A 25,083-nucleotide genomic window follows, 5' to 3' on the forward strand; every position below is an offset into this window, starting at 1 on the left:
GGACACTTATTCTGCCCCACAGACCACCGTAGTGACGCGCTGATTCCCCTTGTCCAATAGGCAAAGGGCAGCTCGCGTATGCGCCTGTCAGCACGTCCTGAACAGCAATACCGGCTCCCTACCTGTACTGAAGCATCGATAAGTGGGGAAAAAAAAAAAAAAAGTAGTGCTTCACTTCAAGTACATTTTCACTTTACATACATGCTCTGGAGGGGTATACCTGTAATTGTAGTTTGTAAATTTGGTTCAGACCCTATTCAAGAAGTGAAAGATTAGTTTAGACATCTGAAATAAAACAATGAACTCCAGTAAGTAATACAGATTTATTTTATTTAAAAAAAACCTTGTTTTTCATTTTTTATTTTTATTACAAACGGGTAAACTGTAGGATTGTTTTACAAAATGACAAGAATGAAATCTGCCAGAATGTCCTTCTCACAAAGCTTTGCTTCGTTTTTGCTTTAATCAATCCAGATTCAACATAGTGATAGATACAGTACATAAGGTCCATGTCTGACCCGATCTGCTTGCTGAGCCTCTCAAGTGATTTGAACAACTCCTAATCTGATGCCAGAATTAAGACAATACATTTGTTGCATTAATATATATACCAGCCTCCAATATGCAACAACACATGCGAGTTCACCATGAGGCCTTATTTTGAATAACGTTTGGTCCGTTTCTACCATCCAATGTGCTGAAGAAACCACTTCTCGTGTACCTAAATCACATGTTTAAATCCCAGCCAATATTCCATTCAACATTTCTGTTGAGGCCAATATTCATCAGTTCAAGTTAAATTACCAATTGTAAAAGAACCGCATTTTAAGTGAAATAATCCTTAATTCCAATTTTTTCCCCCCACTGGAATGAAAGTACGTGTCCATCATATAAAAACGCCATCATGGAGTAATGGAGAAAATCCTTCACAAGTTCTTCTCAGAGTATTAGTTACCCCCTAGTTGCTACAACCCGGGGCATTTTAACAACCAATCACCTACATGATTTTAAAAACTATTTTGGCTAAACCTGGCTTTAAAGTGCAAGCTATATGTATTTTTGCCGCAGGAAACAAGAGGAGGGGGGAGACAATAGTTTTACAAAACCATACCACTAAATTATGTGTTACACGTTGAACAGAAATGGTAAAAAGAAAAAAAAAATCAGAATTCTAACAGCTCAACATTTACAACTCCACTCTAAAATATACTACAAATCCAGTCCTGTTTTGGACAGCTGCTAATAAAATGGCAGCAGTAATTGGCAATACACTATTGCTTTCAGTTTTCCAAAGAATGTAAAATGTTATTGCCAGTCATAACGTACAGTGGCCTCTCAAAGGGAAGGATGCACCATTGTTAAAACAATCTTACGTTGACGGAGAATGTCTTTATAGGCAGGATTACATTTAGACTTCAATCTGAACAGTGATATCTTGTATTTACATTCTATTGACTCAAAAAGCGTTTTACAGTAATACTTTAGAGCAGTGGTTTCCAACTCCAGTCTCCCCAACAGGTAAGGTTTTTCAAGGATTTTTGCTTCAGCGCAGGTGGCTCATTCGAAGACTGATCCACCTCTACTGAAGCAGGAATATCATGAAAGCCTGTCCTGTTGGGGGCTCTTGAGGACTGCAGTTGGCCACTCCTGCTTTAGAGGGATATAGTTGGCCACCTATTGGATTTCTTGAGCTTTAGTCTTTATGGAAATCTCTGACATGGTAAATAAAATAAAAGGAACAACGATTACCCATAGCAGGTTAAGATGGTGCCCACAAGACTTCAACTCAACATTGATGGGATCTCTTCCATTAAACCATGCTGGTGCAATAGAAATTGCCAACACCTCACACACTCCTTTTCCACTGCCTTGTCTCCAATACACCAGTAAAAAAAAAAGTAATGACGGTTCCTGACAGCAATCAAGGGTTTAACGAGAGGTCTTAGCAGTTGTGCTTTTATTACCTGGTATTTCAAATGAACCAATTTGCTGCCAATGCAGTGGAGGCGATTGTGACCTTTCACTTCAAGCCAAGGTTACACTTGTTAATGGCGCAGTAAGCCTCACTAGCTGCTGCAGGGGGCCTACAACGCAGCTAGGGATGAAAAGGAATAACATTCAAAAGACTACAGCTGTGCTCTCTGGAGCATTGGTCAAGCATCTGATCAATGGTAATTTGGTTTTGCCAGGGGAGATCTATCACCCTTGAGTGCACAATGGGACCTTTTCACTTGGTGTTCACAACAGATGCATGTTAAAAAACAGTCTCACCTATGCAATCACTGTATAAAACAACTAGACAATTGGACAATTGGATGGTATCCCTTGTAATGGGTCTAGTTTGTTGTAGACCCTATGGGAGAGAAAAAAAAAAAGGGGGGGGGTTGTTAAAACTTTTCACTGTTAAAACATTCAAGTATTCTGGAAGAAAAACAAAAACCCGTCTGATCCTAGTAAACACCATGGAAGGCATTGGCCATCTGAAGCGTATCTGTGGTTAGTGTCATTGGGGCTTGACTGCTCCCAAATATTATGATTCGCCAACTTGGCCTCTAACCAGGGACTGCGGGTGAGGGGCACAGAAAGCAAGGTACGTGTGCGGCAAACAAATATCGTATTCAAACACACAACTATCATGATCTAGAAAAAGTAAAATCATTTTATTTGCATTCGACGGAAATGTGCGCCAGTGGGAAGAAATAGATGGAGTCGAGTTATATTATTATTTTTTGTACAGATACGCAAAAAGGTCAACATCCCTCCCCAATGGAATACTAAAAGCAGTGTCAGTGGATTTGGAAAATTAGCATAAAAAGCAAAGGGGGGAAAAAAGGCAAAGTATCTTAAAATAAAAAGTACATTATACATTTGTGTTCTAACCACTGTATTCCTGCCCACAAGCCCATCCAGCAATCAAGTGGGTAACCGTGCTATTTCAAAATAATAATAACAATAATAAAAGGTTAATTCAATCATGTTAATCATGTCAGAACAGACCCTTCGGGAGTGGAGGAGAGATTAACAACTTAGCAGCTGAGAACCCTGCAACATCACTCAAATGCACTACAAGCTCTGCCAACAGCCAACTGGTTAAAAACGCACAAGTCCATATCTACTAAACAGTGTTTCTATGGAAGACCCTTTTTGCTGCCGGAAGCCACCTTGTATCTGGCGCTAAAAGGTGCCTTACGGAGAAGCACTGCTTAGCAAATATTGGTCACAACGCTGAGTCGCATCCATTTTGCTCCGAGCAGCTTCACTTGACAACTGTAAAACGTAAACATAAGTCTCAAAAGGGTTCACACCAACCACTTTCAGGAGAGAAACTAGCAAATGAAGCGCAGAGGTGAGGTAATATACAGGAGAAACCATGTGGTTAAGGCTCAATTTATCCTCCGTTAAAACTGTCTTTTAAAAAGGCATTGAGTAGGTAATACTGAGTTGAAGTATTTAATAAATACAAGTTCTGAAATTGATTAACAAAATCAATTAAAATATATATATATAAAAAAAAAACAGAAGAATGAACGTTTGCATATTAGCTGTTAATAGGAACTAGCTAGAAAGCTAGAAAAGGATGTCGAAGGAAAAGAAGGGATGTTTTAACTTATGGTAAACGTGCTAAGCTGCTGCTCAAGGTCGGAGGGTAAAAGCCACACACCCTAAGCATTCAATGACATTTATGGCAATGTGCTGTTTGTGCAGACAGGTTCATCAAGGCTCAGCTCTGCAACCTGGGCTGTTCAGTTCTCCAAACCGGGAGCTGTGCAAATTTCCTCTGAGTTATCTGTGAAGAGAAAATTATATGCAGCCGTCATTTAAAACTGGTGAAAGCCTTAGTCATAAATAGGCTTGCTGTGTCACAGGACGCTACGGCGCTGCAGGAGGGATGCCCAGAGGAAAGGCTCCCAAAATGTTGGCACCTAGGGGCTCCAGAGGGTCTTAATCTGCCAGTGGTTTAAGGGGGTCCCATCTGGGTAATTGATACCTTCTTTACCCAAATCTGACACGTATTTAAAAAAGTGAGCGAGGGGGTTGATTTCATTTGGCTGCTCCCGTATGTAGCGAACGCTTGTACAGTCAGCACCCCCCCCCAACCCCCTTTATCGGTTTTCCCATAAGGACGGGTTGGGGATAAGGGGAAAGAAAAAACACTTGATTGACAAACACTTCCTCATTCAGACGCCCCTAAGAAATGTTTCTTGTAACAAATTTCCCAAAAGTTGAAAGCAGAGGTTAGCTATTAGAATTGTTATACTTTTAGCAGCAACCTGTTTTCCTCAAAAATAACATTTAAAAAAAAAAAAAAAAAAAATATTCTGTTTTCTGTCCAACTGTGGGATTGCACCTTCAAACCCCAAATATTCCTCATGTTTGCAAGCGAACAGTTAGATTTGTATTCTCACGCTACATACCACGATCCACACTACAGCACATTCATACGACAGCATGGTTAAGAATAACCGCAGCAACTAATCACTGTGCCAGCAGATACTCCCACCTTTACATGCGGATGAGACCCGTATCACACTGCGCTACACCCCTCTACAGAACTGAAAGGAAACAAACAGCTAAGGAGAATAGAAGAGAGGCTTTGGGAGTATTGGAAAGGTAGAATTCAAAACTGAACATGAAAAATGTAAACCAGTGGGGGTTTTTTTTTTTATTACGGAACCCTATAAATGTGAAATTCTGAGGAACCCCAACCCCTGCAATAGCGCGTCTGAGATCAGATGCATTGTAAATTTGTCTCTATTTGGCACAATTTTCATATGACCTGAAAAATGCAGGGAACCCTTTAGGGATGCCCGGGGAACCCCAGGGTTCCTAGCAATGCATTGGAAAAAAAATAAAATGATGTAAATGAATAAATCCCCTCCAGCACTGGTCACTTTCCTTGTGAGTCCTTACTGTTCGGGGTAAAGAACAGTGATGATGAGCAAAATAGTACTCCAGCCGATATTTACCGGTAAAGTTGCCAGGGTTCAGTTCTTGGTAACGTCATACCCTTCAGGTCTCCAGTGTCCCACACACAGAGACCAACCAGAACCTTCCAACGCCAATTTTACAGCAAATAAAAATACCCCTTGTGAGCACATTGGCATGTCTCAAACAGGCCAGCCTTTCCCCATGATCTCTTAGCATACAGTGCTTCCACTGCAGCCAGGGATTCTGGGTAATGACGTGCAAATGTGCAGTCAGTGTGGCACGTCCGTTTTCTAAATGTTAGACTTGACTCCGTATTATGAGATCAGGACTGATACAATATAACATCTGCAAACCTTGCTCCAGACCCGGAGTTTATTACAGCCTAGCAGCGCCTGAAACCACAAGTCACAGCTCTCAACTTCTAAGCCCCAGCTCCACTTCGCAGCATGTGCGGGACCGGCTCTACAATGAGAAACCGCACCGTGTAACACGCCATTTTTAAAAAAAAGAAGACGGTGTTTCCATCTCAGAAAATGTTTCTTTTTGTTGAAAGTTTTAGGCCCAAAATCCCAGCATCAAATATCGTGGACACACCCGAGGAAAGAATGCAGCTTCTACAGTAGAGAGGAAGGCAGATGTTAGAAAACCACAAAATTAAAGCTGCTGCAGGATTTCCCATAAATCGCCGGATTTCACCAAGTGTGTGATTATGCAGAAAGTAGCAAAGTGGCAGCAAAAAGCCATGGGGGGGGGGGGGTTTGGGGGGCACTTTGGAAGTGGAACTTGGGCAGCAAGAATATGGCGATTTTGGCACTTCTGTGCTCAAGAAAAGATGAAAAGATCCATAATCTGCGAAGGATTTGATGGCGACATGGAGCAAGTCGAGAGTTCACCGAGGCCAGGAGCGCAAAGCAATGCTCAAGGCGCAGGGCCGCTTTCTAACGAGGGCCACCTGCTCCGAGCAAGTAACATCGATTTCTACGTGGGGGGAAAGACTGGCAAAACTTTATTAATTATTTTTTTTTTTATACCAGGAAGGAATAGCATTCATTTTAGATCCCCTGGTTTCCAGGACCAGAAAAGGCACGACAGGCACTACCCGATTATTCCAATATTCCCATGTTAAAAAATAAAAAAAAGCTTGGGGGGGGGGGGGAGGGGGTGTATGAGGGTATGAGCAGAGACACTGCACCTTTAAACTTTTGTGCGTGTGTCACAGTTGATAGGCATAATGAATGGTAGTAATGAAGGGTATAAGGCCAGACATGCATGGCTAATCCTGGTAGGTCGGTGGCCAACTCCAGTCCTCCAGAGCCACGAATAGGTCAGGTTTTCAGGATATCCCTAATACTTGGCCTGTTCACCCGTGAGGACTGGAGTTGGTCACACCTGAACTAGATGCTCGAGCCACGTCCCTCAGCACGATCGGCATCATTCTGCGCTAGCCAAGTCTAAACAGTGCTTCCCATTACACACAAGTACAAAACGCCTTATCCGTACATGTGAACATGTCAAACAAATTGACACGTTGACAAATCAACACGTGAATACATAAAGCAATGAAGAGGGCGACTATGTCAATCGTTTTCTGATTAGGGAAGGAAGACCTGAGACGCTTACAGCTGCTGCTGCAACACACGGGCCTCGAATGCCCTTTAACCCAACACAAACACCCCGACATATCAGCCTTAGGCTAAGGCCCCGCTCCCTCAGTCAGCGCGCCCGCACTGCAGACACGCGGCGCTCTGACAGGCAATTGACCGCTACTTGCGGTCTGTAGGGAGCGGGAGATACAAATTTTCTGCCTCTCGCGCATCACCCCTCCCTCCTCCCTCCTCCCGAGCCGGCCAAAGTAACAAAAAAAACCAGGACACACACACGCAGCTCCTTCCCTGCTCCCCTCCACTCGCTCACAGGCACAGGCACGCTCACAGGCACAGGCACGCTCACAGGCACAGGCACGCTCACAGGCACAGGCACGCTCACAGGCACAGGCACGCTCACAGGCCCACACACAGGCACACACACAGGCCCACACACAGGCACACACACAGGCCCACACACAGGCCCACACACAGGCCCACACACAGGCCCACACACAGGCACACACACAGGCACACACAGGCACACACACACACACAGGCACACACACACACACAGGCACACACACACACACAGGCACACACACACACACACACACACACACACACACACACAGGCACACACACACACACACAGGCAAATACACACAGGCACACTCACAGGCAAATACACACAGGCACAGGCACACTCACAGGCAAATACACACAGGCACAGGCACACTCACAGGCAAATACACACAGGCACAGGCACACAGGCACAGGCACACAGGCACACAGGCACACTCACAGGCAAATACACACAGGCACAGGCACACTCACAGGCAAATACACACAGGCACAGGCACACTCACAGGCAAATACACACAGGCACAGGCACACTCACAGGCAAATACACACAGGCACAGGCACACTCACAGGCACACTCACAGGCAAATACACACAGGCACAGGCACACTCACAGGCAAATACACACAGGCACAGGCACACTCACAGGCAAATACACACAGGCACAGGCACACTCACAGGCAAATACACACAGGCACAGGCACTCACAGGCACAGGCACACACAGGCACAGGCACACACAGGCACAGGCACACACAGGCACAGGCACACACAGGCACAGGCACACACAGGCACAGGCACACACAGGCACAGGCACACACAGGCACAGGCACACACAGGCACAGGCACACACAGGCACAGGCACACACAGGCACAGGCACTCACAGGCACAGGCACACACAGGCACAGGCACTCACAGGCACACAGGCAAATACACACAGGCAAATACACACAGGCAAATACACACAGGCAAATACACACAGGCAAATACACACAGGCAAATACACACAGGCAAATACACACGGGGGGGGGGTGAATCGGAGCAAGGGGGGAAATCGGAACGGGGATCGGAGCTGAAGGGGGAAATCGGAGCAGAAGGGGGCATCGGATTGGCTGCTGGGATGTCACGTGCCGCGACACTGGCCAAAACCACAAGCTCCTTGTAGCTCCGGCTGGCTGACACGTCACAGCACGCAGTCAGCCACGCCGGAAGGAGCCAGCGGGGGCAAGCAGCTGGTGGCCTGTGGCAGCGCGCGCCGCCGGCCCCAGCGGGACCAAAGCCTTAGGCTCTTGCTGCTGCTAGGACCACTGCACTTTTCAAGTCCCGCCAACAAACAAGGCGTTCTACAACAGATCCATCCAAACGTCAGTGTAACCGACCTGCTCTTTATGGCCATGTTTGAGGTCCTCCTTTCAGTGTCTCATTGCACAGTGCACGTTGTACAGCACTGGTCCTGTTTCTCAGGCAGAGACGCATAGTTCATTTGTCTTACGATCTCAGCAAACAGTTCGTCCACCATTGTTTTGCTCTTGGCAGAGGTCTCCATGAACGGACAGCCCCACTCCTGCGCCAGAGACCTGCCCTCTGCCGCCATAACTTCCCTCTCCGACTCCAGATCCACCTTGTTTCCCACCAGGATCAAAGGAACCTTTTCGTATCTCTTGACTCGGACAATTTGGTCCCTCATGGGCTTGATGTCCTGGTAACAAAACAAGTTAAAAACGCAAAAAGTTAGGTTAGGTAAAAAAAAAAAAGCATAACAAACTGGCCCCCCTCTAGAGGGGAGATCTCATGGTGGGCCACACCCAACAGGTCAGGTTTCCCAGATATCCCAGCTTCCGCACAGGTGGCTCAATCAGTCCCTGCTTCAGCACAGGTGGCTCAGTCTTTGAGCCACCTGTGCTGAAGCTGGGATATTCTGAAGACCTGACCTGTTGGGAGGGCTTGAGGACTGGAGTTGAGCACCCCTGGGCTAAATCACAGCAAGTATCAGAGAACCAAGGTTATTAATGCAGGTTAGATGGCAATGAACCTAATAACACACAGAATGAGCACAGCAGGTGGCTGGCAGAGGCTGTGTTACATTACACTGACCCCTTTCCTGCAATTCACAGGTATCTTGGTTAGAGGGTCAGGATCATTAACTAGCCGATATATACTTTAATTCAGCATACCTACAGAAAATACATTTTATTTGATCAGGAAGCACAAGTAAGATTGATACTTTAAGGGTTATTGAGTCTAAGGAAGCCAATTAGACCAAACGCATATTTGTATTTTTTTTACCTGCTACTTGCGACTGCATCTTTAAAACAGTCCAAATCAGGGGTGGGAAACGCCAGTCCAAGGGCCACTAACAGGTCAGGTTTCAGGATATCCCAACTTCAGCACAGGTGGCTCAGTCAGAGGATCAGTCTTCGACAGCTACCTGTGCTGAAGCAGGGATATCCTCAAAACCTTACCTGCTGGCGGCCCTTGAGTACTGGAGTTGGCCAACCCCTGGTTTCATTTCTCTGAAGGAATTTTGAAATTCGATGCTCTCCAAGTGATTAAAAACGGTAAAGCTGACCTGGGTAACCGCTGCGGGTGAAGTTTGTTGATACTTCCGGCTCATTATTTGGCCTGTTTATCGTCTGTTGCAAACATCCAGTTCAACAGGTATATTTCGATAGAGAATGGGGGACAAAAAAAACCAGAGGCTTGAGTATAGCTAAAAGTATGGCAGTGCATTTTGCTGGCCGGGGCGAGGATTTCCCTGGTTAAGGAGGTAAAATGGTAGAAACACAGAATTTGACGGCCCACCGTATGCCCATTTCCCTACCTGCTGTAAACCTCAGATTTGACTTTATTCTGTATTTAGAATAGCCGTGTGTCTAGCCCAAGCATGTCTCAATGCCCTTACTGTATTAGCCCCTGCTACTGGGGTGGCCGACTCCAGTCCTCAAGGGCCACCAACAGGTCAGGTTTTCAGAATATCCCAACATCTGCACAGGTGGCTCAATCAGTGGCTCAGTCTTCGACCTGGGCCGACGCAGGTATATCCTGAAAACCTGACCTGTTGGTGGCCCTTGAGGACTGGAGTTGGCCACCTCTGCCCCACCAACTCTGATGGGAGGCTATTCTACAAATCTACAACTCTTTCGGTGAGGAAGCACTTCCTCACATTTGCCCTTAGGCTGAGATTATAGTAGGCGCGCGCCTATCGCTCGAGCGATCCCTGCCCCAAGGACTGAGGCGATGGGGAGGCGTCATAAGGCTGTTTCACCCTCATTGGCTGAACCGCTCACGTGAAACGGCCGTGATGCGATCGCTCTGCATCGCTAGCGCGGTCCCGCGCACTGCGGGTGGCCTCATAGGGAAGATGTCTGTTCTCGCAACGCGCACTCTAATCTCAGCCTTAGGCTAAGGCCCCGTTCCCTCAGTCAGCGCGCCCGCACTGCAGACAGGCAGGGCGCTGACCGACACAGACCGCGATATGCGGTCTGTAGGGAGATGGGAGCCGGAGCGGGGGGGGGGGCGGGATCTGATCGTGGTGCTGTCCACCACACACACACACACACACACACACACACTTTAACCTGCAGCTGCTCCCCGCCCAAGGCGCCTCCCATCTAGCTCCTCCCCACCCCTCCTCCCCATTGGTTGACTCGCGTACCATGTGACGCGTCGCCGCACGGGAACACAATTCTCTGGTATCCCCTGCTGGCTGACGCGTCACAGTACGTAGTCAGTTGGCAGTGAGGAGGGACTGGGACCGGATCGTGAGGCTAAACAGCAATAGTGAGTTGCGCTCACGCGGCCGCCCGCGCCACCGGGCGCAGCGGGTCCCAGCCCTTAGTCTGCCACCCTCCAGCTTTATCCATCATCATTTGCCAAACATTTGTGTAAGATACAAGAAAAACTCTGCTGATTTAGTACTTTCTGCTCAAAATGCATTCAATCTCCCCCAAGAAATGTACTGATATTCTTCCTCCCTTCCAGGAAATCGTGGCCAATTCCGCATCACTCCCACGGGCCAATGGGAAGCAGTGATGTCATCAGTACATGACATGGCAGGTTCCTATTGGATAACCCGACAGCCAACTTCTAATTCACTGCAAACACCGCAAAAAAGCAGGTTGTCTTGCTTAAGGCAGCAGTCCAAGCTGTTTTTTTTTAAATTTAATTTAAAATCCCTTTAATATGTGCATCAATACAATCCACACAATGAAAAGTAATTAGCTAAGTTGCAGATCGATGGGTGAAGATTTGGCTCGGGGGTTCACAAAATGGCTGCAGAGAAGTATTCTGCAGCCAGTGGAACGCATATCATGTGACCAGGCAGTCACTAGATACAATTTGTGCACTGCTAGAGAGGGCAGGGCTCAAAAAAGGGATGTGCCAAAGCCTTGTAAATGGTTGCTATAGAAACAAGGATTGTTACATTATAATACATTACAAATGTCAGGTTTTTTTTTGTTTTTTTTTTAAATAATGCTACAAGTATGTTTCTCATCGCAAAGAACTGATTTTTAATTGTGTTTTACTATATAAAACACATGTAGGATATTGCTTGGTCTGCAGCTTTAAACAAATGTAACAAGTAGCTGATTTTAATGCTATTGGAAATTAAGCAAGGTTTATTTTTCTTGGCCTCTGGACAGACGATCTTTACATCTATCCTGCCTTCTGGTATTACAGCCTGAACAACGTTTCACATTAATAAGGTCCCCTGTCCCAATTAGTTTTTATAACCTGTAGTTTTCAGTCTAGTTGATGCAGGTTTTTCAGCAGGGTTAGACCTAGCCAGGTCTTATTTTAGGCCAAATTGTTTCTATTTTATCACATAATGTACGTTGATTTACTTCATACTTTATGACTATAGACATACCGGAAAGACTTTACATTAAAATCGGTAAACTAAAATACACAATTTTGGACTTTACTGGTGTTTTTACATTTGAAGTCATAAGACTCACTACGAGCACGGAATCGGTTTAAACAAAATAAATACATTGTTGATGTTGTGGAATATTGCTCCAAAACATTGTGGAGACGGGAACATCCAAAGAGAACCAAAAACATACACGTACACACAAAAAGGAGGTGCGAAGATCAAATGCGGAGAACCTACTCTGCCACCGTAGCAAGCAAACGGTGAAAATACAAGAGGACACCTCACTTGTTTGGAATATTTTGTTTTGGAATGTGAAATATTCTCAAACCAAGCAAAACGCTGACAAAGTGCTAATTGTTTGATGAAAAAAGGAGAATCAGCACTCATATGTAATTGTAAAAAAAGGATATTATACAGTCAGTCATTCTAGAAACATTGAGTTTCCGATGCATTAAACGCGATTTATATGACACACACACACACACACACACACACACACACACACGGGAAAAAACATATGATGTGAGCAAAGTACAAGAAAAAAAAAAAATAATTAGGAGGAAAACAATTAATGGAACAATGACAAATAGTTAAAATAAATAAAAATATTCCAGCTAAATCGCATCTCTGAGACATGGACACTTCGAAAAACTTTTTTGCTGGAGAGAGAGAGTGTTAGGCATTGAGCACACACAGCGATACGCGACGTGCGCACGCGCGTTCGTCACTGACCCCTGGCGGCCAATGGTAGTGTTCATTGTTGAAACTACCATTGGCTGCAAAGCGCGTCGTCGCTGCTGTAGCTGGAGTCTTTCAAAAGTGTGATTCCAGGCTGCAGCAGCGCGACGTCAGCTTCAGCAATCAATGCATTGGCTGCTGAAAGTGAACAGACTCGACACACACACACACACACACACACACACACACACACACACACACACACACACACACGGGGAAAAACATATGATGTGAGCAAAGTACAAGAAAAAAAAAAAATTAGGAGGAAAACAATTAATGGAACAATGACAAATAGTTAAAATAAATAAAAATATTCCAGCTAAATCGCATCTCTGAGACATGGACACTGAAAAACTAGATACTGAGACGTTGGAATGCCTTGCGCCAGTAGGACGCGCCTCTGTAGGATATAGCAGCCCCAGGGGTGATACGGGATCTGTAGGATATAGCAGCCCCAGGGGTGATACGGGATCTGTAGGATATAGCAGCCCCAGGGGTGATACGGGATCTGTAGGATATAGCAGCCCCAGGGGTGATACGGGATCTGTAGGATATAGCAGCCCCAGGGGTGATACGGGATCTGTAGGATATAGCAGCCCCAGGGGTGATACGGGATCTGTAGGATATTGCAGCCCCAGGGGTGATACGGGATCTGTAGGATATTGCAGCCCCAGGGGTGATACGGGATCTGTAGGATATTGCAGCCCCAGGGGTGATACGGGATCTGTAGGATATTGCAATCCCAGGGGTGATACGGGATCTGTAGGATATTGCAACCCCAGGGGTGATACGGGATCTGTAGGATATTGCAACCCCAGGGGTGATACGGGATCTGTAGGATATTGCAACCCCAGGGGTGATACGGGATCTGTAGGATATTGCAACCCCAGGGGTGATACGGGATCTGTAGGATATTGCAACCCCAGGGGTGATACGGGATCTGTAGGATATAGCAGCCCCAGGGGTGATACGGGATCTGTAGGATATAGCAGCCCCAGGGGTGATACGGGATCTGTAGGATATAGCAGCCCCAGGGGTGATACGGGATCTGTAGGATATAGCAGCCCCAGTGGTGATACGGGATCTGTAGGATATAGCAGCCCCAGGGGTGATACGGGATCTGTAGGATATAGCAGCCCCAGGGGTGATACGGGATCTGTAGGATATAGCAGCCCCAGGGGTGATACGGGATCTGTAGGATATAGCAGCCCCAGGGGTGATACGGGATCTGTAGGATATAGCAGCCCCAGGGGTGATACGGGATCTGTAGGATATAGCAGCCCCAGGGGTGATACGGGATCTGTAGGATATAGCAGCCCCAGGGGTGATACGGGATCTGTAGGATATAGCAGCCCCAGGGGTGATACGGGATCTGTAGGATATAGCAGCCCCAGGGGTGATACGGGATCTGTAGGATATAGCAGCCCCAGGGGTGATACGGGATCTGTAGGATATAGCAGCCCCAGGGGTGATACGGGATCTGTAGGATATTGCAGCCCCAGGGGTGTTAGGGGATCTGTAGGATATTGCAGCCCCAGGGGTGATACGGGATTTGTAGGATATTGCAACCCCAGGGGTGATACGGGATCTGTAGGATATTGCAACCCCAGGGGTTATACGGGATCTGTAGGATATTGCAACCCCAGGGGTTATACGGGATCTGTAGGATATTGCAACCCCAGGGGTGATACGGGATCTGTAGGATATTGCAACCCCAGGGGTGATACGGGATCTGTAGGATATAGCAGCCCCAGGGGTGATACGGGATCTGTAGGATATAGCAGCCCCAGGGGTGATACGGGATCTGTAGGATATAGCAGCCCCAGGGGTGATACGGGATCTGTAGGATATAGCAGCCCCAGGGGTGATACGGGATCTGTAGGATATAGCAGCCCCAGGGGTGATACGGGATCTGTAGGATATAGCAGCCCCAGGGGTGATACGGGATCTGTAGGATATAGCAGCCCCAGGGGTGATACGGGATCTGTAGGATATAGCAGCCCCAGGGGTGATACGGGATCTGTAGGATATTGCAGCCCCAGGGGTGATACGGGATCTGTAGGATATTGCAACCCCAGGGGTGATACGGGATCTGTAGGATATTGCAACCCCAGGGGTGATACGGGATCTGTAGGATATTGCAACCCCAGGGGTGATACGGGATCTGTAGGATATTGCAACCCCAGGGGTGATACGGGATCTGTAGGATATTGCAACCCCAGGGGTGATACGGGATCTGTAGGATATTGCAACCCCAGGGGTGATACGGGATCTGTAGGATATAGCAGCCCCAGGGGTGATACGGGATCTGTAGGATATAGCAGCCCCAGGGGTGATACAGGATCTGTAGGATATAGCAGCCCCAGGGGTGATACGGGATCTGTAGGATATAGCAGCCCCAGGGGTGATACGGGATCTGTAGGATATAGCAGCCCCAGGGGTGATACGGGATCTGTAGGATATAGCAGCCCCAGGGGTGATACGGGATCTGTAGGATATAGCAGACCCAGGGCTGATACGGGATCTGTAGGATATAGCAGCACCAGGGCTGATACGGGATCTGTAGGATATAGCAGCCCCAGGGGTGATACGGGATCTGTAGGATATAGCAGCCCCAGGGGTGATACGGGATCTGTAGGATATAGCAGCCCCAGGGGTGATACGGGATCTGTAGGATATAGCAGCCCCAGGGGTGATACGGGATCTGTAGGATATAGCAGCCCCAGGGGTGATACGGGATCTGTAGGATATTGCAGCCCCAGGGGTGATACGGGATCTGTAGGATATTGCAGCCCCAGGGGTGATACGGGATCTAGTGGTGTGAAGATGGTCAGCGCGAACCTCGTGGACCTCACGAGTGTAGTGGATCCGGATGCAGTTTCAAGACAAGAATAAAAGAATAAAACACGATATTAGTGTATCATGTCCACATTGGGGGATGGGGGGAAGGGGAGTGGGAAGGGGGAGTGGGGAGGTGGGGTAAGGGTGGACGGTGGTGGGATGGATGGTGGGTTCCCACTTAACTAATCACAGAACCTGACGAAGCTTATTGCGAAACGCGTAGTTCCCTGCCGGAGCTCATTGACAGAGGGACCCAGCACACTGCAGGACATCCGGTTCAGATCCCCCTTTCCGGTTCCGCTGCCGGACGCGCCAGTTGGAGCAAAAAACGGAGGAGGAGATCGTGCAGGAGTGCTCTGAGCGGAAGATGCTGGGCAAGTGAAGTTGTATATTTGTTTAGTGTGAGAGTCTTTTTTGTGTGTGCTTCAGTACATCACATACTGTTTAGTTCATTGTGTCATCGCATTGTTTTTCACTTTAGCACCCCAACATGTATGCATAGTGTATGCACATGTATTCTCTGTTACCCCATTAAAGACCTTTAAAAACATTTCTGACTTTTGGTTTTGCACATTTCTTTCTGGCCATTTGGGACACGGGGAGAGGAGACACTCACACACCACATCCATCGGGGGACAACTCTGCTGAAACAACAGGACACCATCCACACAGGATATTATCCTCTGAGGGCAAGGACTCACATCAGGCCGTGTGAGTTTAATGTTTATCTGAGACTCCAATATATGAGTCTGTATTCACCCACTCCAGTCAGCGTTGAGGGAGAGACACCACACAAGCCCGTGTGAGTCACTGGATCCATATATTATATGTATTCTGTGATTAGTTAAGTGGGAACCCACCATCCATCCCACCACCGTCCACCCTTACCCCACCTCCCCACTCCCCCTTCCCCCCCATCCCCCAATGTGGACATGATACACTAATATCGTGTTTTATTCTTTTATTCTTGTCTTGAAACTGCATCCGGATCCACTACACTCGTGAGGTCCACGAGGTTCGCGCTGACCATCTTCACACCACTACTGCCACGCTGAGAAGGACACGGGATTCCCTTCTCCAAGGTCAAGCAGCGACCACAAAATCAACTAAAAGGGCCAGCATATTTTTTTCCACACACCCTTTTGCACCACAAACACCAAAACCATATTTTACCCTATCATTTTTTAATAGAGTGAGGCGTTATAACAACTTTTTAAGCCACATAATTTAGGGAGCGCCCCAGTCCAAATAACCTCCAGTGATACGGGATCTGTAGGATATTGCAACCCCAGGGGTGATACGGGATCTGTAGGATATTGCAACCCCAGGGGTTATACGGGATCTGTAGGATATTGCAACCCCAGGGGTGATACGGGATCTGTAGGATATTGCAACCCCAGGGGTGATACGGGATCTGTAGGATATAGCAGCCCCAGGGGTGATACGGGATCTGTAGGATATAGCAGCCCCAGGGGTGATACGGGATCTGTAGGATATAGCAGCCCCAGGGGTGATACGGGATCTGTAGGATATAGCAGCCCCAGGGGTGATACGGGATCTGTAGGATATAGCAGCCCCAGGGGTGATACGGGATCTGTAGGATATAGCAGCCCCAGGGGTGATACGGGATCTGTAGGATATAGCAGCCCCAGGGGTGATACGGGATCTGTAGGATATAGCAGCCCCAGGGGTGATACGGGATCTGTAGGATATAGCAGCCCCAGGGGTGATACGGGATCTGTAGGATAAGGCAGCCAGAGGGGTGATACGGGATCTGTAGGATATAGCAGCCCCAGGGGTGATACGGGATCTCTCCAATCGCACCTAGAGGGAAAATTTCCCTTGGTGGGTATAAGATAACGCCGCTCCAAAACAGACCATCGTCCTGCTCTTTATTTTGTACGATTTTGTTTATCCATCCTTCAAGAATAATGACTATATAATAACATTGAGTACAATTACAGTTGAGTGCCAATTCCCATCCTTTCATGTTCTGGGTGACCTTTGGCCCTGGAGGGTTCAGAGGGGCCTGAGAATTACAAGCACCATCAAGTTAGAAGAAGTAACAGTTTTGGTTTAGATATAGGGAGTGCTTACTGGGTTCCTTTGTCTAGTTTATGCTATATTTTTGATGGGCAGCAGACTAAAAGATGGAGAAAGCTATACCAGTCCAGGGTTTGTAACAAAATCACAGGATACATACGGAGGAGACACAATAGACTAAAAAATATGACCAGCAATTGTATATTGGGCGCTTTAACATGACAATTTCATTAACCTAATCTGTAAAGGCACAGACCCGTCTAAACATGCAGACTCGAACATGGGGTAAACATTGAAGTCCTCTTACTCTAAAGCGCTAGCTTTTCCACTCCAGTAACAAAGCTCCTGAGTGCCTTATTGCCCCTGTTACATCTCATTGCAGTAACCCAGCTCCTGAGTGCCTTATTGCCCCTGTTACATCTCATTGCAGTAACCCAGCTCCTGAGTGCCTTATTGCCACGTCACATCACAGTAACCAAGCTCCTTAGTGCCGTATTGCCACATCACATCACAGTAACCCAGCTCCTGAGTGCCTTATTGCCCATCACATTACATTACAGTAACCCAGCTCCTGAGTGCCGTATTGCCCATCACATTACATTACAGTAACCCAGCTCCTGAGTGCCTTATTGCCACGTGACATCACATTGCAGTAACCCTGCTCCTGAGTGCCTTATTGCCACGTCACATCACATTGCAGTAACCCTGCTCCTGAGTGCCTCATTGCCACGTCACATCACAGTAACCCTGCTCCTGAGTGCCTCATTGCCACATCACATCACATTGCAGTAACCCAGCTCCTGAGTGCCTCATTGCCACGTCACATCACATTGCAGTAACCCTGCTCCTGAGTGCCTCATTGCCACGTCACATCACATTGCAGTAACCCTGCTCCTGAGTGCCTTATTGCCACGTCACATCACATTGCAGTAACCCAGCTCCTGAGTGCCTCATTGCCACGTCACATCACATTGCAGTAACCCTGCTCCTGAGTGCCTCATTGCCACGTCACATCACATTGCAGTAACCCTGCTCCTGAGTGCCTCATTGCCACGTCACATCACATTGCAGTAACCCTGCTCCTGAGTGCCTCATTGCCACGTCACATCACATTGCAGTAACCCTGCTCCTGAGTGCCTCATTGCCACGTCACATCACATTGCAGTAACCCTGCTCCTGAGTGCCTCATTGCCACGTGACATCACATTGCAGTAACCCTGCTCCTGAGTGCCTCATTGCACGCCACATCCCATTGCATTACAATGTCACAGAACAAAGTATTTATTCCCAAATTTTGCTTCATTTTGACTAGTGCTATCCAGCATTTGTCAAGATGTTTATATTAAAAAACGAATATGTATCTTGTATATCATGTATATTGATGGTTCTAGATGTCCCATAGGTTCCGCTCTCACCTGGAATGACTGCTGATTGACCAGGCTGTACACCAGAATGAAGCCCTGGCCGTTCTTGATGTACAGATCTCTCATGGAGGCGAACTGTTCTGTGCCTGCCGTGTCCAGGATCTCAAGCACGGAGGGCGAAGAGTCCACCTCGATCTCCTTGCGGTAGAAATCCTCGATGGTGGGGTCATACTTCTCAATGAAGGTGCCCGTGACAAACTGTACAGTGAGTGCCGACTTCCCGACACCTCCGCTGCCCAACACCACCACCTTGTATTCCCTCATGGGCCCGGGCGGAAAGGGTCACACAGCACATGCACCGCGATGATACGGAAAGGAGAGGGAGTCACAGCGCTGGCCTGGGAGTCAGGGTGCTCATATCCTCCTCCAACCTTAGATGTTCTCGTCGTGTTGATTTGATAGCGAGTCTGGGCTCCACGGCAGGAGATGTGATCAGCTGGGCCTGCTCCCGACTGCAGCGGCCTTGCAGCAGCTCTGCTGGGTCCAATAACAGACAGCAGTTTGTCCGTGTCCAATGAGAGCACCACCTGTGGGGGGCTCTGCTGATCCCCAACGCAGCTCTATCAAGACAAACACAGGTAATCAGACCAAAGACTCATTTATTTCAGAAACAATGTGCCATTTCTGGGGAGACGATGTCGGACTGGGGGGGGGGGGGAAGGGAGATCTCACCCCAACTGCACAGGGGGGGGGGGAGAGTTTGAGCGTGTCTCAGAACAGGGGGAGGTGGGGGGAGGTAGACGCTCTTCTCCTTAAAGAACTCGATGTGAGAAGGGGTGGGGGTGGTGTGTGGTGGAGAATCTCACGCAGAGCAAGGTAGGGGGAAGTCAGGAGGGAGCGAGGCAGGGTTTCAGCGAGACTGGGGGGAGGGGAGAGGGTTAAGAGGTAGGAGGGGGGTCTCAGGACTGGGTGGGGAGTGATGAGGTCGGGTCAAAACAGGGGAAGGAGGCAAGGTGGGGGTGAAGCAGAGTATACGCGGGAGGGGGTTCACGGCAGGAGGGGGGCAGGAGTAGGAGGGATGTCAGCAGAGGGGGGCCAGAAGGAGAAAGGGGGTCTCAGTAGGCAGGGGGGGGGGCGCGGAGAGAAAGGGGGTCTCTGTGGGGGGGGCGGAGAGAAAGGGGGTCTCGGTGGGGGGGGGGGGGGCGGAGAGAAAGGGGTCTCGTGGGGGACGGGGACGGAGAGAAAGGGGTTTCGGTGGGGGGGGGACGGAGAGCAAGGGGTCTCGGTGGGGGGGGGGGGGCGGAGAGCAAGGGGTCTCGGTGGGGGGGGGGGCGGAGAGCAAGGGGTCTCGGTGGGGGGGGGGGCGGAGAGCAAGGGGTCTCGGTGGGGGGGGGGGCGTTGAGCAAGGGGTCTCGGTGGGGGGGGGGAGCGGAGAGCAAGGGGTCTCGGTGGGGGGGGGGGGGCGGAGGGGGGTAGGAGGGGGGTGGGTCTCAGCACCAGGGGTGAGGTAGGGTGGGAGGGGGGGTCTCAGCACCGGGTGAGGTAGGGTGGGAGGGAGGGTCTCAGCACCGGGTGAGGTAGGGTGGGAGGGAGGGTCTCAGCACCGGGTGAGGTAGGGTGGGAGGGAGGGAGGGTCTCAGCACCGGGTGAGGTAGGGTGGGAGGGAGGGAGGGTCTCAGCACCGGGTGAGGTAGGGTGGGAGGGAGGGAGGGTCTCAGCACCGGGTGAGGTAGGGTGGGAGGGAGGGAGGGTCTCAGCACCGGGTGAGGTAGGGTGGGAGGGAGGGAGGGTCTCAGCACCGGGTGAGGTAGGGTGGGAGGGAGGGAGGGTCTCAGCACCGGGTGAGGTAGGGTGGGAGGGAGGGTCTCAGCACCGGGTGAGGTAGGGTGGGAGGGAGGGAGGGTCTCAGCACCGGGTGAGGTAGGGTGGGAGGGAGGGAGGGAGGGTCTCAGCACCGGGTGAGGTAGGGTGGGAGGGAGGGAGGGAGGGTCTCAGCACCGGGTGAGGTAGGGTGGGAGGGAGGGAGGGTCTCAGCACCGGGTGAGGTAGGGTGGGAGGGAGGGAGGGTCTCAGCACCGGGTGAGGTAGGGTGGGAGGGAGGGAGGGTCTCAGCACCGGGTGAGGTAGGGTGGGAGGGAGGGAGGGTCTCAGCACCGGGTGAGGTAGAGTGGGAGGGAGGGAGGGTCTCAGCACCGGGTGAGGTAGGGTGGGAGGGAGGGAGGGTCTCAGCACCGGGTGAGGTAGGGTGGGAGGGAGGGAGGGTCTCAGCACCGGGTGAGGTAGGGTGGGAGGGAGGGAGGGTCTCAGCACCGGGTGAGGTAGGGTGGGAGGGAGGGAGGGTCTCAGCACCGGGTGAGGTAGGGTGGGAGGGAGGGTCTCAGCACCGGGTGAGGTAGGGTGGGAGGGAGGGAGGGTCTCAGCACCGGGTGAGGTAGGGTGGGAGGGAGGGAGGGTCTCAGCACCGGGTGAGGTAGGGTGGGAGGGAGGGAGGGTCTCAGCACCGGGTGAGGTAGGGTGGGAGGGAGGGAGGGTCTCAGCACCGGGTGAGGTAAGGTGGGAGGGAGGGAGGGTCTCAGCACCGGGTGAGGTAGAGTGGGAGGGAGGGAGGGAGGGTCTCAGCACCGGGTGAGGTAGGGTGGGAGGGAGGGAGGGTCTCAGCACCGGGTGAGGTAGGGTGGGAGGGAGGGAGGGTCTCAGCACCGGGTGAGGTAGGGTGGGTGGGAGGTTTGGGTCTCAGCACCGGGTGAGGTAGGGTGGGTGGGAGGTTTGGGTCTCAGCACCGGGTGAGGTAGGGTGGGAGGTTTGGGTCTCAGCACCGGGTGAGGTAGGGTGGGAGGGAGGGTCTCAGCACCGGGTGAGGTAGGGTGGGAGGGAGGGTCTCAGCACCGGGTGAGGTAGGGTGGGAGGGAGGGTCTCAGCACCGGGTGAGGTAGGGTGGGAGGGAGGGTCTCAGCACCGGGTGAGGTAGGGTGGGAGGGAGGGTCTCAGCACCGGGTGAGGTAGGGTGGGAGGGAGGGTCTCAGCACCGGGTGAGGTAGGGTGGGAGGGAGGGTCTCAGCACCGGGTGAGGTAGGGTGGGAGGGAGGGTCTCAGCACCGGGTGAGGTAGGGTGGGAGGGAGGCTCTCAGCACCGGGTGAGGTAGGGTGGGAGGGAGGCTCTCAGCACCGGGTGAGGTAGGGTGGGAGGGAGGCTCTCAGCACCGGGTGAGGTAGGGTGGGAGGGAGGCTCTCAGCACCGGGTGAGGTAGGGTGGGAGGGAGGCTCTCAGCAGCGGGTGAGGTAGGGTGGGAGGGAGGCTCTCAGCAGCGGGTGAGGTAGGGTGGGAGGGAGGCTCTCAGCAGCGGGTGAGGTAGGGTGGGAGGGAGGGTCTCAGCAGCGGGTGAGGTAGGGTGGGAGGGAGGGTCTCAGCAGCGGGTGAGGTAGGGTGGGAGGGAGGGTCTCAGCAGCGGGTGAGGTAGGGTGGGAGGGAGGGTCTCAGCAGCGGGTGAGGTAGGGTGGGAGGGAGGGTCTCAGCAGCGGGTGAGGTAGGGTGGGAGGGAGGGTCTCAGCAGCGGGTGAGGTAGGGTGGGAGGGAGGGTCTCAGCAGCGGGTGAGGTAGGGTGGGAGGGAGGGTCTCAGCAGCGGGTGAGGTAGGGTGGGAGGGAGGGTCTCAGCAGCGGGTGAGGTAGGGTGGGAGGGAGGGTCTCAGCAGCGGGTGAGGTAGGGTGGGAGGGAGGGTCTCAGCAGCGGGTGAGGTAGGGTGGGAGGGAGGGTCTCAGCAGCGGGTGAGGTAGGGTGGGAGGGAGGGTCTCAGCACCGGGTGAGGTAGGGTGGGAGGGAGGGTCTCAGCAGCGGGTGAGGTAGGGTGGGAGGGTCTCAGCAGCGGGTGAGGTAGGGTGGGAGGGAGGGTCTCAGCAGCGGGTGAGGTAGGGTGGGAGGGAGGGTCTCAGCAGCGGGTGAGGTAGGGTGGGAGGGAGGGTCTCAGCACCGGGTGAGGTAGGGTGGGAGGGAGGGTCTCAGCACCGGGTGAGGTAGGGTGGGAGGGAGGGTCTCAGCACCGGGTGAGGTAGGGTCTCAGCACCGGGTGAGAGGGGGGGTCTCAGCACCGGGTGAGGTGGGGTGGGAGGGGGGGTCTCAGCACCGGGTGAGGTGGGGTGGGAGGGGGGGTCTCAGCACCGGGTGAGGTGGGGTGGGAGGGGGGGTCTCAGCACCGGGTGAGGTGGGGTGGGAGGGGGGGTCTCAGCACCGGGTGAGGTAGGGTGAGAGGGGATGTCTCAGCACCGGGTGAGGTGGCGGGGGGGGGGGGGGGTCAGCACCGGGTGAGGTGGGGGTGGGGGGGGTTTCAGTACCGGGTGAGGTGGGGGTGGGGGGGTCTCAGTACCGGGTGAGGTGGGGGTGGGGGGGTCTCAGTACCGGGTGAGGTGGGGGGGGTCTCAGCACCGGGTGAGGTGGGGGGGGGGTCTCAGCACCGGGTGAGGTGGGGGGGGGGTCTCAGCACCGGGTGAGGTGGGGGGGGGGGGGGGGGTCTCAGCACCGGGTAAGGTGGGGGGGGTCTCAGCACCGGGTGAGGTGGGGGGGGGTCTCAGCACCGGGTAAGGTGGGGGGGAGGGGGCTCAGCACCGGGTGAGGTGTGGGGGGGGGGTCTCAGCACCGGGCGAGGTGGGGGGGTGGGTCTCAGCACCGGGCGAGGTGGGGGGGCGGGGGTTGGGTCTCAGCACTGGGTGAGGTAGAGGTGGGGGGGGGGGGGGGTGGTCTCAGCACCGGGTGGGAGGAGGAGGGTGGGTCTTAGCACCGGGTGAGTTAGGGTGGGGGGGGGGGTCTTAGCACCGGGTGAGTTAGGGTGGGGGGGGGGGTCATAGCACCGGGTGAGTTAGGGTGGGGGGGGGGGGTGTCTTAGCACCGGGTGAGTTAGGGTGGGGGGGGGGGTCTTAGCACCGGGTGAGTTAGGGTGGGGGGGGGGTCTTAGCACCGGGTGAGTTAGGGTGGGGGGGGGGTCTTAGCACCGGGTGAGTTAGGGTGGGGGGGTCTCAGCACCGGGTGAGGTGGGGGTTCTCAGCACCGGGTGAGGTGGGGGTGGGTCTCAGTACCGGGTGAGGTGGGGGGGTCTCAGTAGCGGGTGAGGTGGGGGGGTCTCAGTAGCGGGTGAGGTGGGGGGGGGGGTCTCAGCACCGGGTGAGGTGGGGGGGGGTCTCAGCACCGGGTGAGGTGGGGGGGGTCTCAGCACCGGGTGAGGTGGGGGGGGTCTCAGCACCGGGTGAGGTGGGGGGGGGGTCTCAGCACCGGGTGAGGTGAGGTGGGGGGGGTGTCTCAGCACCGGGTGAGGTGAGGTGGCGGGGGTTGGGTCTCAGCACCGGGTGAGGTGGCAGGGGTTGGGTCTCAGCACCGGGTGAGGTGGGGGGGGGGGGGGGGCTCAGCACCGGGTGAGGGGGGGGGTGGGTCTCAGCACCGGTTGAGGTAGGGTGGGGGGGGGGGTGTGGGTCTCAGCACCGGTTGAGGTAGGGTGGGGGGGGGGGGGGGTGGGTCTCAGCACCAGGTGAGGTAGGGTGGGGGGGGGGTGAGGTAGGGTGGGTGGGGGGGGGGTGATTCTCAGCACCGGGTGAGGTAGGGTGTTGGTGGGGTCTCAGCACCGGGTGAGGTAGGGTGTGGGTGGGGGGGGGTCTCAGCACCGGGTGAGGTAGGGTGTGGGTGGGGGGGGGGTCTCAGCACCGGGTGAGGTAGGGTGGGGGGGGGGGGGGTCTCAGCACCGGGTGAGGTAGGGTGTGGGTGGGGGGTCTCAGCACCGGGTGAGGTAGGGTGTGAGGGGGGGGGGTCTCAGCACCGGGTGGGGTGGGTGGTGGGTCTCAGCACCGGGTGGGGTGGGTGGTGGATCTCAGCAACCGGGTGAGGTAGGGTGGGAGGGGGGGTCTCAGCAACCGGGTGAGGTAGGGTGGGAGGGGGGGTCTCAGCAACCGGGTGAGGTAGGGTGGGAGGGGGGGTCTCAGCAACCGGGTGAGGTAGGGTGGGAGGGGGGGTCTCAGCACCGGTTGAGGTAGGGTGGGGGGGGGGGGTGTGGGTCTCAGCACCGGTTGAGGTAGGGTGGGGGGGGGGGTGTGGGTCTCAGCACCGGTTGAGGTAGGGTGGGGGGGGGGGGGTGATTCTCAGCACCGGGTGAGGTAGGGTGTGGGTGGGGTCTCAGCACCGGGTGAGGTAGGGTGGGGGGGGGGTCTCAGCACCGGGTGAGGTAGGGTGTGGGTGGGGGGGGGGGTCTCAGCACCGGGTGAGGTAGGGTGTGGGGGGGGGGGGGTCTCAGCACCGGGTGGGGTGGGTGGTGGGTCTCAGCAACCGGGTGAGGTAGGGTGGGAGGGGGGGTCTCAGCAATCGGGTGAGG

The 25,083-nt window shown here is 52.5% G+C and overlaps 1 protein-coding gene across 1 annotated transcript in view; it reads right to left on the reverse strand.

The window, feature by feature from the left end:
- Positions 1 to 309: 309 nt before the first annotated feature.
- Positions 310 to 25,083, reverse strand: part of RAP2C (RAP2C, member of RAS oncogene family) — a 32,758-nt gene continuing 7,984 nt past the window's right edge. The window contains exons 2-4 of the mRNA XM_075573160.1: positions 18,789 to 19,357; positions 8,255 to 8,574; positions 310 to 3,787 (exon numbers count right to left, since the gene is read on the reverse strand). Coding sequence (XP_075429275.1) covers positions 8,296 to 8,574; positions 18,789 to 19,061 — 552 coding nt within the window. The 5' untranslated portion in view covers positions 19,062 to 19,357 and the 3' untranslated portion in view covers positions 310 to 3,787; positions 8,255 to 8,295. The remainder of the gene's footprint in view (positions 3,788 to 8,254; positions 8,575 to 18,788; positions 19,358 to 25,083) is intronic.

The sequence above is a fragment of the Ascaphus truei genome, chromosome 16, assembly GCF_040206685.1.
Source record: "Ascaphus truei isolate aAscTru1 chromosome 16, aAscTru1.hap1, whole genome shotgun sequence".
Taxonomy (NCBI): Eukaryota; Metazoa; Chordata; class Amphibia; order Anura; family Ascaphidae; genus Ascaphus; species Ascaphus truei.